At 48.1% G+C, this 14,525-nt stretch overlaps 1 protein-coding gene across 3 annotated transcripts in view; it reads left to right on the top strand.

Annotated features, from left to right (window-relative positions):
* The window catches only part of LOC147625031 (Hydrolase-like protein family), a 68,914-nt gene that overhangs the window by 37,353 nt on the left and 17,036 nt on the right, over positions 1-14,525 (top strand). For all 3 annotated transcript variants that reach the window (XM_086818260.1, XM_086818261.1, XM_086818262.1), the window contains 2 exons: positions 13,148-13,311; positions 13,393-13,448. In XM_086818260.1, the coding sequence (XP_086674386.1) occupies positions 13,148-13,311; positions 13,393-13,448 (220 nt within the window). The remainder of the gene's footprint in view (positions 1-13,147; positions 13,312-13,392; positions 13,449-14,525) is intronic.

The raw sequence follows: 14,525 nt of genomic DNA on the forward strand, positions 1-14,525 counted from the left end.
ACCAGAGACAATGACACCTAAGCCTGTCACTGCCGGCAAGAGCTGCTTGTTGATAGAAATACAAACTCCTCCTTGCGTCCCTAAGGGGCCGAAGGAGGGAGACCAAGAAGTGTGGCTCCTGCCTGGTAAAATCTTCCTGCAGCAACGGGTATGCCTGAAACCGATCCCGTCAAGTGGGAAGGACTCCGTTGGACACCCTCACGCTTAATAGCACAACTTTAAAACCACAAATTTGAAATGGACAACTTAAAAACAACTTGAATTTAAATGAACAGAAATGGAAAGATGGACACCAGCACTGGGGCCGGAACGGGCCGACCCCCCCCTCAATATATGATATATTTATTGGGAGTATTTAATGAATACAATGCTCCATGGGTTCTGAGAACCAGATAATGTCCATGTACATATGAAAACAGTACCAAACAAATAGCTCGAATTTCGATGTAGAAGCTCGAAGCAGATCGACCACTGGTGTGGTCCAATCGCTACGGTCCTGTGCTTTCACTGGACTCCGCGGAGAGCACCACACTGGTGTTCCGAGACCACGCACAGACAGGCGCTCTCGTACTAACGCCTGGCTCTCCCGATCTCAGCACCTTTGGACCGAGGTTCGCCCATATAGCTTGGACAACCCGGCACCGAACGGGTGTAGGCCGAGCGGGACGAATCTTTTACCAGATTTAAACATATAATACTTTACTCAAATCTGAAAATCACTTACTTGTAGATGGTTGATATGAAACCAATACTTGTAGTATGATGAAGTCTTCTAGGTGATGCGAAGTCCCTTTGATGAAGACTCAGTCGCCTCGTGGTGAACCACCAAGGCAAGTACCACCGCAAGAAATAACAGCCACCTGTTGTGAAAGAAGGAGAACCCACTTGGAGGAGAGGCCTGGCTGCAGTGTGGAGAGAAGATGGCCCACGTTTGCTTGCAAAAGAACAAGACAACGCAGCCAGTGAGTAAACAGCCGCCTGTAGGAATGCTTCCACCTGTAGGAGCAGTACGCTGAGGTTCTTGCGGGTTTGCTGCCACCTGAAGGAACAGAGATCAAAGCCTGTTGGAAGAGGGTACCCAGCAGCCTGCGCAGCCACCTGAGAAACAGTGGTTGGCCTGGCTGCAGCCGCCTGGTGATGCAATCAATGGGGCAGCCAGCCGCCTGGGAGAGGAGCAGGCGCAGCAGTAAGGAGGAGATGGAAGACAGCCGCCTGCAGATGGAAGACAGCCGCCTGCAGCAGCAGGTTCAGTCGCCTGTAGAGGGGCAGGCGCAGCAGGCTGAGTAGTGGGTGCTGCCGTCTTTGTGCAGGGCAGGCAGCCGCCTATTGGATGAGCAGCCGTACAGCAGCAAACGTAGAAAACTCCAGCCGCCAGGAAGCTTACGAAGGGTGATGAAACAACGCCAGGAAGAAGCGATGCCTCCACACTTGAGAGAGAGGGATTTCTTTAATAAAATTAAAGTGAAGATTCAGCTAGAGATTTCCCACGCATGCATGAAGGGGGACTAGTGGGGGTTGGTGACCATGCCCACCCCCACACTCACTTAAAAGTGAGGCTCCCCACCTTGGCCCCAAAGTGGGTGCCCAAAGGGGGTGCCCACTTTTAAATAAGTGTGAACCCCTAACCTTATAAATCAAAGGGTTAGAATTTAAAACATTAAATCAACATGTGTAACATACTTACCACCTGTTCACATGCACTGAAACTCGTCAGAATACAGAGCAGACTTCACGACTCACTGGCAGGCGTCCCCGCTCAGTAAGTAACACGTCAGGCAGGCAAACACACAAATACATGTCATGCGAAAACAGTTTCAAGCATGCAAATCATGTGTGCATGTGCAAATAGTAACATGGACATATCTCCCGTTCATGGAACATGTACAAAATATCTGTCGGCACAAAACTGGCACGACATAAAACATAAAAACCTGGTCTTCCTATGGAGTGACAGTCCCATAGGTAAGACACAGTTCCAGGCACGAGTTTCCCTAGGTGTGACAGTCCCATAGGTAAAACACGGCACGAATACTGGCTCTTCCATGGCGTGACAGTCCCATGGATCGAACAGAGTCCAGGTCATACACGGGTGGCACTAGTCTGGCTCCCGTCCATACGACACCATCCTGCTAACACACGGGTGGCACCAGTCTGGCTCCCGTCCATGTCAGCAAAATACTGGCCTCTTCACACGAGACACCGGCCTGGCCTCAAGTGAACGAGACGCAAAAACTAGGAATGGACCAAATGGTCGGCCAATTGGTGACATCCCCCCGGGCTTCTAAAGAGTTGACCTCAACTGAAAAGCCTCAAGATATGCCTGCAATAATTGCGGATAATCTGCAAAATAATCGTCATTTATCCATTTGGCATCAATAGGCAAATAATTCTTAAACTTCACAAGGTATCTCCTGGAAAGCTTTCCTGCAGGTAGCTTTCTCTCCTTGTGAAAAACAATCTGTTCTGGCTGGAGGATCTCCTCAAGCTCTTCAATTTCTGGCGGATCTTCTGTGACAGGCTCATTAGGATCTGGCCCCACATATTTCCGAAATAGACTCACATGAAAAGCATTGTGAATCTTCCAATGACTAGGTAGAGCAAGCCTGTAGGACACTTCATTGATCTTATGAATCACCTTGAAGGGTCCATAGTAGCGAGGAGAAAGCTTGGGATATGATCCTTCTCGTCCTGGCCTCTTCCGAAGCCTAGCCTTCTCAAATTTCAGCAATACCCAATCACCTTCTTTGACTTCCATGTCCCTTCTATGCTTGTCAGCAGCCTTTTTATGCTTATCGTGAGATCTAGCAATGGCTGTCCGCACCTGACTAAAGGCAACATCCAAGTCACGAACATATTCATCAGCTGCAAAAATCTCATCCTTTGTTCGAAGGATGGGTGGCAAGACCACTCTGCCATAAATAATCTCAAACGGAGCCTTTCCTGTGGAAGCATGGATTGTATTGTTGTAGGCAAACTCAACAAGTGGAAGATACTTCTCCCATGCACTCTTTTGATCTGCTACATAACACTTCAACAAATCCAACACAGCTGAATTTGCAGCTTCACTTTGGCCATCCGTTTGGGGATGATAAGCTGATGAAAACTCAAGCTTAGTACCCATATTATCAAACAAAGCCCTCCAAAATAGGCTTGTAGTCCTGGGATCTCTATCCCCAACAATGGATTTAGGCATACCATGATGCTTGAAAATATTAGCAAGAAAAAGCTTTACCATATGATCAGCTTTAATGGTTTTCTTGACGGGCAAGAAGTGAGCTTGCTTGCTAAACCTGTCCACAATAGTCCAAATAGCATCATTCCCATGCTGGGATCTAGGCAAATCCATAATAAAATCCATCGTGATACTTTCCCAAGGTTGCGAGGGAATAGGCAATGGCTGAAGCAAACCTGGAGGCTTTTGCCTATCAAATTTCACCTTTTGGCAAGTGATACATGCACGCACATAAGCCTCAATGTCTTTACGCATGCTTGGCCAAAAGAAATACCTCTGAATCATGCGAGTAGTAGGCATAATACCTCGATGACCAGCATATGGTGGAGCGTGACATTCGTCCATAACCTTTGGACGCAAATCCTTCACCACACATAGACAATTATCCTTCATGAGATAACCCTCATTGATAACATAAGAGGCATGTGAATGACCAGCCATCAAATCAGTCCATATATGGCAAAAATCAGCATCCAAATGATACAAATCTCTCATAGCAGATAGATCTCCATGAGAGGCCACTGAGACTGCGGCAACATAAGGCCTCCTAGATAGTGCATCGGCCACGACATTTTTCTTTCCTGGAGTATGCACAATCTGAAAATGAAACATGGAAAGAAAGTTTGCCATTCTCATCTGCTTCTCTGAAAGCTTGGTTTGAGATAGAAAGTATCTCAAGCTTTGATGATCTGTCTTGACTACAAATTCAGCCCCAAGAAGATAGTGTTTCCAAATCTTTAAGGCGTGAATTACAGCCAAGAGCTCTTTCTCATAGATATCCATATGAAGCTCAGCATCATGCAAACGACGACTCTCGTATGCAATTGCATGCCCTTCTTGATTTAGGACAACTCCTATGCAATCACCACAAGCATCACATTCAACTACGAATGACTTGTGCAAGTCAGGAACAATCAATACTGGACCACATATAATAGCATGCTTGAGCTGCAAGAAAGCATCCTGTTCCTTTGAAGTCCATTTGAAAGCAGTTTTCTTCTTCGTGAGATCATGTAGAGGAGTGGCAATCATAGCAAAATGCCTTATGAAACGCCTGTAGTACGAACATAATCCCAGAAAACTACGTACTTGATGTACGTTTTGCAATTCGGGCCAATTCCGAATAGTCTCTATCTTTGCAGGATCCATTGTAACTCCATCCTTGGATACAATATGTCCCAGATAATGAATCTCTGAAAGGAAAAACTCACTTTTCTTGGCATTGACGAAAAGTTTATGCTTCCGCAACTCTTCGAACACTGTGACCAAATGAGTTCTGTGTTCCTGCTCATTCTTGGAGAAAACCAAGATATCATCAAAGAAGACTCCTGTAAACTTGCAATGGGGTCGGAATATCCTATCCATCATACGATTAAAAGTAGCAGGAGCATTGGTGAGACCAAAAGGCATTACCAAGAATTCATATAATCCGAAGGCTGTCCTGAATGCAGTCTTATGGACATCTTGTGGCACCACGCGTATCTGGTGATAACCACTCTTCAAATCAAGTCTGCTAAAGCAAGCTGAGCCATCAAGCTTATCCAAGATATCATCAATACGTGGAATAGGAAATCTGTTCTTGATGGTAAGCTTGTTCAAAGCTCTATAGTCTACACACATACGGAATGATCCGTCCTTCTTTTGAACAAGAAGCACAGGAGAGCAGTAAGGTGAGGAACTGGGCTGAACCAAACCTTTCTCTAAAAGCTCGTTTACCTGCTTCATAATTTCTTCTTGTTGTGCAGCACTCACTCGGTATGCGGGTTTGTTAGGTGGAGAACTACCTGGCACAAGATCTATGCGGTGATCTTCGAGCCTTTGGGGAGGTAATTCACCTGGCAACGAGTCAGCAAAACAGTCTTTGAATGCATTAAGAAAATTCAGCCTATCATTAGACATAGCATCCACATTTTGATGATTTGGCACAAGACTATCACGCACAAAAACCAAGTACGCTGAAAGACTCTTTTTCATTGCTTTATTAATTTGGATGTGTGATACAACTGGGATGGAATCCCCTTCTTTGCCAGCATCAATAAAATGCATGCGGCCTTTATGCATAAAGGAAATCATATTAGACTTGTAGTCTTTGCGGGGCTCAAGCCTATGGTGCCACGGCTTGCCCAACAATACATCACATCCATTCAGAGGAGCAACTAAGAAATGCTCATTGTCAAGGTAACCCTGGATATGGATACGCAACTTCCCAATCAAAGGGGTAACCTGCACCTCTTTGCCAATAAATGCAGCTTCGGCTTCAATCTGAGGTCCCATGTTTTCAACCTCAATACCCAATGCAGCTGCCATTTGCATAGAGATGAAATTGTCAGTTGCACAGTCATCAAACATAAAGAGTGCGGGCTGATCCTTGATTTGCCCCCAAGCCTTGCAAACCATTCTCTCTTTAGCATCATGACCTGTATTACCTTGCACATCAGGAACTGCATGAACATTTGCTTTGGTGTGCTTGTCCTCGTGCTTTGGTTTACGATCTGGGCATTGCCGAAACATGTGGTCTTTGCTACCACAAGAAAAGCATTTTCCACCTTAGCATATTGCTCTCTTTGCTCCGGGGTTAATCCAAATTTGTTCTTTCTTGGGCCCTGTTCTTTGGATGAGTTATTTTCAGCTTTACCACCCTTGTAAGGCTCCCGGAAGTTCTTTTTAGGTGGCTGTCCACCCTTTTGCTGATTTGGGACAGCCTTGTCCTTCCCCTTGGAACCTCCTTGATCTTGCTTGATCTTGAGCACCAATTGCTCTGTAGCAAGGGCAGAAGCTGTGAGTTGTTGCAACGTATGTTTTGGGTGCAATTCAATACCCGATCTATAAGCAGGTTGCAATCCAGAACGAAACTTCCTTTTTCTTTCATCCTCTGTGATTAGCATGAAGGGAGTCACTTCCAGCAACACTTTCCAAAATTTGTTAACATACTGTTGCACACTCTCATTGTCTTTTTGTTCCAGCCTGTCCCACTTTTGAGTGAGAGTTTGCTCTGCATTGGGTGGCAAGAACTGAGCATAAAATCTATCTTTGAATTCCTTCCAAGTAGAGATGGGATCCTTGGTGATCTTTTCGGTGATCCACCAATGGGCAGCAGTGCCTTTCAGAAACATGCTAGCATGGCGCACCTTCGACTTTTCTGTAAAGTCCTCATCGCTAAAAGCAATGTCGAACTGTGCCACAAACGCTAACACCTTAGAAGCATCATGTTCACCATGAAAGACATCAAATTTGACAGATTTATCACCTGCTTTGAACTCCTTAAGCTTCCTGGCATGAGGCTCATGGTCCTCTCTTTTTCTTTTCCCCTTATCCAACGGGGTAGCCCTGTCTGCATGGGCTCCATGGGCCGTCAAAGAAGCTTCATGGGGCACGGTGGCATGTGCTCCACGAACTCGAAGCTCAGATGCATGTGACTTACCTGCATATGGCATGGTCTCTCCATGAGACAACTCAGAAGGCAAAATTTTTCTGGAAGCAGACCTGTCACCATGAGATACATATCTTGCATGCATGTGACTTTCGTGCCCTCCATGAGCACTGGCATACATAAATCTGTCAGGCTTAGTGCCTTGGGGAGAGGATGCATGTCGAGAGGTGACAGTCACCTCTTCCTTTTGCATAAAAGATTTCAGCCTCTGGGATGCGGGATCTCCATGCTTCAAACGAGGTGGATTTCTGAAAATCAGCTCTCCGTCATCCCCCTCTTTGATATCACCTTTGCGAAGGAGATCGGCAAGTGCCAACTCCCTTGGTTTCTTGCCCACTTCACGAGCCATTGATTCAAAGGTTACATCAACCATAGCATCAGCCTTCCTGGCTTCAATAGCACTTTGCAGATGAGGATCTTCATGCAAAAACTTCAATTCTTGCTCTTGAGCCTGCAAAAGTTTTCTCATATGTTCCATTTCAGCTCTCATAGCATCAGGCTCTTGTTCAAGCATAACTGTCTTTCCTGGAGACAGTTGACCTTTGGATTCACTATCAAGAACCCTTTCAAGGGGCTTGTGCCTACCACGCAGGGCATCAGACCCACGAGAGGCACTAGATGGACCCCTCGAATTTGGCACTTCCAAAGGGTTGCCTTGGCTGTCCATTGTGTTCAAAGTTTGCTAAAAGCGGGATGTCCAGTACACAGGTTTGTTTCCCCACTAGGAAGAGGGAAACAACCGTGCTCTGATACCAATGAAACCGATCCCGTCAAGTGGGAAGGACTCCGTTGGACACCCTCACGCTTAATAGCACAACTTTAAAACCACAAATTTGAAATGGACAACTTAAAAACAACTTGAATTTAAATGAACAGAAATGGAAAGATGGACACCAGCACTGGGGCCGGAACGGGCCGACCCCCCCTCAATATATGATATATTTATTGGGAGTATTTAATGAATACAATGCTCCATGGGTTCTGAGAACCAGATAATGTCCATGTACATATGAAAACAGTACCAAACAAATAGCTCGAATTTCGATGTAGAAGCTCGAAGCAGATCGACCACTGGTGTGGTCCAATCGCTACGGTCCTGTGCTTTCACTGGACTCCGCGGAGAGCACCACACTGGTGTTCCGAGACCACGCACAGACAGGCGCTCTCGTACTAACGCCTGGCTCTCCCGATCTCAGCACCTTTGGACCGAGGTTCGCCCATATAGCTTGGACAACCCGGCACCGAACGGGTGTAGGCCGAGCGGGACGAATCTTTTACCAGATTTAAACATATAATACTTTACTCAAATCTGAAAATCACTTACTTGTAGATGGTTGATATGAAACCAATACTTGTAGTATGATGAAGTCTTCCAGGTGATGCGAAGTCCCTTTGATGAAGACTCAGTCGCCTCGTGGTGAACCACCAAGGCAAGTACCACCGCAAGAAATAACAGCCACCTGTTGTGAAAGAAGGAGAACCCACTTGGAGGAGAGGCCTGGCTGCAGTGTGGAGAGAAGATGGCCCACGTTTGCTTGCAAAAGAACAAGACAACGCAGCCAGTGAGTAAACAGCCGCCTGTAGGAATGCTTCCACCTGTAGGAGCAGTACGCTGAGGTTCTTACGGGTTTGCTGCCACCTGAAGGAACAGAGATCAAAGCCTGTTGGAAGAGGGTACCCAGCAGCCTGCGCAGCCACCTGAGAAACAGTGGTTGGCCTGGCTGCAGCCGCCTGGTGATGCAATCAATGGGGCAGCCAGCCGCCTGGGAGAGGAGCAGGCGCAGCAGTAAGGAGGAGATGGAAGACAGCCGCCTGCAGATGGAAGACAGCCGCCTGCAGCAGCAGGTTCAGTCGCCTGTAGAGGGGCAGGCGCAGCAGGCTGAGTAGTGGGTGCTGCCGTCTTTGTGCAGGGCAGGCAGCCGCCTATTGGATGAGCAGCCGTACAGCAGCAAACGTAGAAAACTCCAGCCGCCAGGAAGCTTACGAAGGGTGATGAAACAACGCCAGGAAGAAGCGATGCCTCCACACTTGAGAGAGAGGGATTTCTTTAATAAAATTAAAGTGAAGATTCAGCTAGAGATTTCCCACGCATGCATGAAGGGGGACTAGTGGGGGTTGGTGACCATGCCCACCCCCACACTCACTTAAAAGTGAGGCTCCCCACCTTGGCCCCAAAGTGGGTGCCCAAAGGGGGTGCCCACTTTTAAATAAGTGTGAACCCCTAACCTTATAAATCAAAGGGTTAGAATTTAAAACATTAAATCAACATGTGTAACATACTTACCACCTGTTCACATGCACTGAAACTCGTCAGAATACAGAGCAGACTTCACGACTCACTGGCAGGCGTCCCCGCTCAGTAAGTAACACGTCAGGCAGGCAAACACACAAATACATGTCATGCGAAAACAGTTTCAAGCATGCAAATCATGTGTGCATGTGCAAATAGTAACATGGACATATCTCCCGTTCATGGAACATGTACAAAATATCTGTCGGCACAAAACTGGCACGACATAAAACATAAAAACCTGGTCTTCCTATGGAGTGACAGTCCCATAGGTAAGACACAGTTCCAGGCACGAGTTTCCCTAGGTGTGACAGTCCCATAGGTAAAACACGGCACGAATACTGGCTCTTCCATGGCGTGACAGTCCCATGGATCGAACAGAGTCCAGGTCATACACGGGTGGCACTAGTCTGGCTCCCGTCCATACGACACCATCCTGCTAACACACGGGTGGCACCAGTCTGGCTCCCGTCCATGTCAGCAAAATACTGGCCTCTTCACACGAGACACCGGCCTGGCCTCAAGTGAACGAGACGCAAAAACTAGGAATGGACCAAATGGTCGGCCAATTGGTGACAATGCCCCTCGGAAAGACGGTGCTCCTAGAGGAAAAGAATGTCAATGTGTCCCCCAACTGTAGCTTCGTGAGGCTCTCCTTTGAGGACGCCTTGCCTTTGAAAGCATTGAGGCCCCCTTGAACCGTGAGTGTTCCATGAGGCTATCCGCATATCAATCTTTGTGGGAGGCGGAATTATCGGAACTGGCCTCCACTCGAAGAGTCTTGAGCGTGGGTTTCGATGGGGAGTAATCGCAATCGGTCTTGGGGTGAAGGCATGCCAAGTGGGTGTGGATCCTGTTCTCAATGTGTCGCCACTCTATCTGAGCGCGAGAGTAGGCATACTCTGAACTCCATCAATCACAAAGAAGGTATCTGTAAGAGGGGGGGAGAGGTATTGCAATTGAGATATGAAGGAACACAAAAGTGCAGCACCTCCAAGCGCACCTCCACGCTGGAGCTCCCCATCTTGATCTCTATGGCGTGAGTCTCCTAGCTCCATCTGAGCCAGGGGCCAGAGATGGGTGAGCATGTTGGTGATGCGCAAATCATGAAGGTGGTGTGAGATCTCTACTACCTGCCCCTGGATGGCAGGCAGTCCGAATCCCACTCCGTCCTTGGGACTGCACTCAAGGGAAAGGAGAAGATCATTGCGCCACTCTTTGGTGTAGATGGTTTGGAATGATGAAACGAATGGGAGCCATTGTCTCCTCAAAAATATTAGTTCCTTCCACCGAAAGACATCGGAAGAAACTGTAATCATCAACAGGCAGCGCCAAGATCTTGGGGGGGCCCACTTGGGGACTCTGGCGGGAGAGCCCTCACCGGGGAAGCGGCGATGGTTATCTCTACCAGCTCCAAGAATCGATGAATCAAACGGTAGACAGAGCTCGTAGGCTGCCTTCGCTCCAGGTCGGGTGCTGTGGCAAGGGGGACTACTGTGGGAAGAGTCGGAGGCGAGGATGGGGGGGGGGGGGGGGGGGGGGCGGAGAAGAGGGAGATAGGAGTGGTTGGGAGTGATCCATCGGAGAAGGAGGGTGTAGGGAGGGGCTCGCCGCCGGGGGTTCAGTGGGGCCAGTTGGCCTCACTGGAATCTGAGAACCGGAGGAAGAGTCTAGGTGGGATAATGGCCGCCAAACCGAAGGGGCCGGAGGTGGGACCCTCGCAGTGACTGGTCAGCTTTGGAGGTCGATTGGCGGTCCTAGCGTGGGCCAATGGTCGCAGAGCAGAGTTGTCCGCGGTCGGGTCCTGGTGCTCGGCTGCCTGAGAGCTTGCCTCTCTCTCTACCCCCTGGTGAAAATCTGAGCTAGGATCCCCTCGCGCGTCGCCGGGGGGGGGGGGGGGGGGGTGGGTGGGTTCCCCTGGACTGGCGCCTAGGTCAAGCTTTGGCGAGGTGTCCCATCTGCCTGCAAATGAAGCATTGGCCGGGGAGGCCCGAGGAGTCCGCTCTCTGTAGGATGGTATCTCCCCGAATGCAAAGAAGGGATATGACATGAGGCATTGTCTCTGGCGAGGCAATACAAATTCAAAGGGATGGAATCCTGGCCGCCCGTGCGAGGGACGAAGTGGCGGGGGGGGGGTGGTTCCATCACTCTCCCAATGGCTCCACCAATCATTGGGGGAAGAGGAAGGTATTTTTTCCTAAGGCGTGGGAATAAGACTGTCACGGGAAAGCCTAAAATGCCAGCCATTGGGTCAGATGCGGGGTCGAAGCCGTGCTGCCACCTTGCAAAGAAGGCTTGGGCCATACACAATGCGACAGGGCTCAACTGCATGATTCGATCTGACGCTGCTGGTTGGCGAGTCAAACTCAACCTGGTAGCAGCCGTGCCCCAAAGGATGAATGTCTCTGATCTTTGCAGGGCCTCCAAGGAGGCTAGCCTGAAAAAGATCTATGAGTTGTCTTCGCGCGGGGCAGCTACCAACAATCTTGCCGACCAGAGTGGAGGTCTCTAAAGATGCAACTGTTGAGCGAGGAGCTGGAGGTCTGCTTCAGAGAAAGATAGGCAAGGAACAGCGGCCTCGGTCGGGGATGACGGAGCGGCTACCATGGAGTCCTCCTGAGGGGTGAAGACCAGAAGAGGCTGAGGCTTGCTGAACGAGAAATACCCAAGAACAAAGAATCTTCCTGACAGAGCGGAGGGAAAAGGTAAGATGGAACCTAGAGGGAAACACGTGGGGGAGCGCAGCAAGGAGGGCACAAGCGGGGGAAGGGGGTGGGGCAGGCGGAAGAGGGGGGAGGGCGCGCAGGCGGGGAGAGGGGGAGAGAGAAAGCAAGAAAGCTCAGGTGGGGGGAGGTGTGCAGAAGAAACGGGGCTGCGAAGGGCTCAGGCGAGGGGGCTGCAACGCAGAAGGTGAAGGGGAGGGGGTGGGGGGTGGGTGGCAGCACTGTTCGAGGGAGCAGGTCACAGCTCAACGCACCTGGACGCTTCCTCGAGCAACAAAACTGGGGCATTGGATTTTTAGATTTTGTATAACATCCTTTTAAATGAAAAGCACTGAAATGCAAACAAGCTTTAGCCTTTGAAGGATGGCACTTTTGGGCGTGGTTGTGTGGACTTGTCTTGCAAAGTTGAATCCAACAGTCCTTTGTAGAAGATGCCAGGTTGCAGCTACGTAATCGTGTATGTTCCTAATCAGCGGTATGGAAGCACTGGTCTCGACAAGGTTGAAGCAAGACTCGTGTTACACTGGTGAGTCTTATTGAAGCACTGGTCTCGACAAGGTTGAAGCGAGACTCGTGTTACACTGGTGAGGCATACATCAAGAGAGAATAGTTTCCTCACCTTCTACGATTGACATTAGGATATGATTAACAGTTTGACAGCTTCTTATATTTGGAGCACCTATTGCTTAAAGGGTATTCGGGTTGAGAAATTTGAAAACATGAGCATTTGGATACCTGGGGATAGGGTTGAGGGGCTGCCATGGAGTCCTCCGACGGGGGGAGCCAGAAACAGCAGTCCACAGCCAAATCAAGGGCGGATGAGGACCCTTGAGGCGGAGGGAGGAGGCTGGAAAAAAGGGAGGGAAAGAAAGTGAAACAAAACTGGGGGGGGGGGGGGGGGGGGGGTGGTTTGTGTGGAGGAGGAAGAGGTGTGGGAGAAACAGCACGGGAAGAAGAGGTGAAGGCAGGCAGAGGGGGGTCGATGGGGTGTGCAGGGCAAGGGTGGCAATGGGGGGCTGCTCACATGGAACGTGTGGGAGCTTCTGCTCTTCCCCTTAATGTTCTTCTTGCCCATTGACACACCTTATTATAATTGCACGTGCATTGGTATCAAAAATGATGCATGTGACAAGGTTGATGGCAGAGTAGGGGCAAACTAGGTGGGCTGCAGAACTAGATGGTGGGTCAGCATCTGTGTAGGCATGGAACAAGCCAAAGTTGCCTCTATATTTGGTCTAGCAAGTCACAAAGGAGATCTAGCTTGTTTACAATAAAGTTTGGTCATGTTTTTTTTCTCAGGTACGAAACATTGTTAATATCTTTGATTTGCAACTAATAGCTGTTAAGGGAACACCTGTCGTGACTTAATGTTTGTTCTCAAACCTCTGATGTGTTTATTGGTTGGTATTCGGAGACATTAGTCCATTCAATATAGACATCTAAAGGTTAATACCAATTTTGGTTCTGTGCAGCTTCCATTTCTGTTCGGTGTTAATTTTTTGGAAAAACTTGCTGCACCTCTGGCACCCTTCTTGGCAGGACGAACTGGTCGACAACTGTTCTTGATGGATGAAAAGCCTAGCAAACCACCACTCTTATTGCGCATGGCTCAAGATTGTGAAGATTTACCATTTTTGTGAGCCTTTTTGTCTGCTCTACTAGATTGTAATCCTCATTGTGATTATGGTTATACTGATAGTTTGTCATTTAATTTCAGATCGGCCCTTGGTTGTTTCAAGCTTCGGGCATGCTATGCCAATGTTAGCTATGACCGTATCCTTCATGTTAGACAGTGTGCTGAGAAAAGAGTAAAATAATGATTTAAAAAGCAACAAGGGTGTAAGGAACTAATGAAAACAAGAGGGAGGCAAGAGGGTGTTTGTTTAGGACCAGGAAGTCTTGGGTTCAAAATCCCACAAGGTGCTTGGGTGGCGTCACCTATGGGTGGATAAAACAGCGCAACAGTGCTTGTAGCCTTTTATATGGTAGTGATGTGTGGATGTAGGCTAATAATGGGCCGGGGCACTTTTTTCCTCTTTAGAAGGTTTTTTTCCCTGAGCGCATATACACACTCTTATGAGTGTGTAAGTGACCTTATCATGTCACTTACCTTGCACTTCACTCATTCTCATCCATCTACTTTGAGTGTGTGTAAGTAGCCTTATCATGTCACTTCCTTGTACTTTACTCATTGTCACCAATCTACTTTGAGTGTTGTGCTTCCATCTATCTCTTCTTGCTCTTGCTGCATCTATGTGTGTGTTGTTGCCGTGATCTCCAATGCAACAATCGGTATTAGAACATGTTCTCTTGGCCCTCACTCCCTTGTCATCTTCTCCTCGAGCTACTCTTTTGATTATCTCAGATTGAGCTAACCTTTTAGGTGGAGAAGGTATACCGTGTAGTGTGATGTTCTACGTTAACATCGTTTTTGCCCATTTTGGAGTGTTTTGGGGCTTGTTCGCATGCTGTAAGGTTTCCACGTACATCTCGGGAGAGTGTTAGTTGAAACTTCTTTTGTTCGATTTTGGGTTTTTTGCACTACAAAGTAGTAGCATTTGGTATGTAGATAGGATGTTGTCATCTTCGACATCGCATTTGGTGTGTAGATAGGATGTTGTCATCTTCGACATCGCATCTTCGAGCTTATCTTCAACTACTTTAACAACAACGCCAATATTATCATTGATTTTTGCATTCTTGCTAAGTATCATTTCCACACTCTACACTTTGTAATTTTTCATACACACTTTGCAGGTTTCCTTCTCCATTAGTGATCTAGTGGTAGCCATCTCGGTTGCATTCAGTTGGCATTGACAGTACCTGTAGGTAGTTCGAATATTTGCATTT

This window comes from Cibotium barometz, chromosome 24 (assembly GCF_041138505.1).
Source record: "Cibotium barometz isolate CiBa-2024 chromosome 24, ASM4113850v1, whole genome shotgun sequence".
Lineage (NCBI taxonomy): Eukaryota > Viridiplantae > Streptophyta > Polypodiopsida > Cyatheales > Cibotiaceae > Cibotium > Cibotium barometz.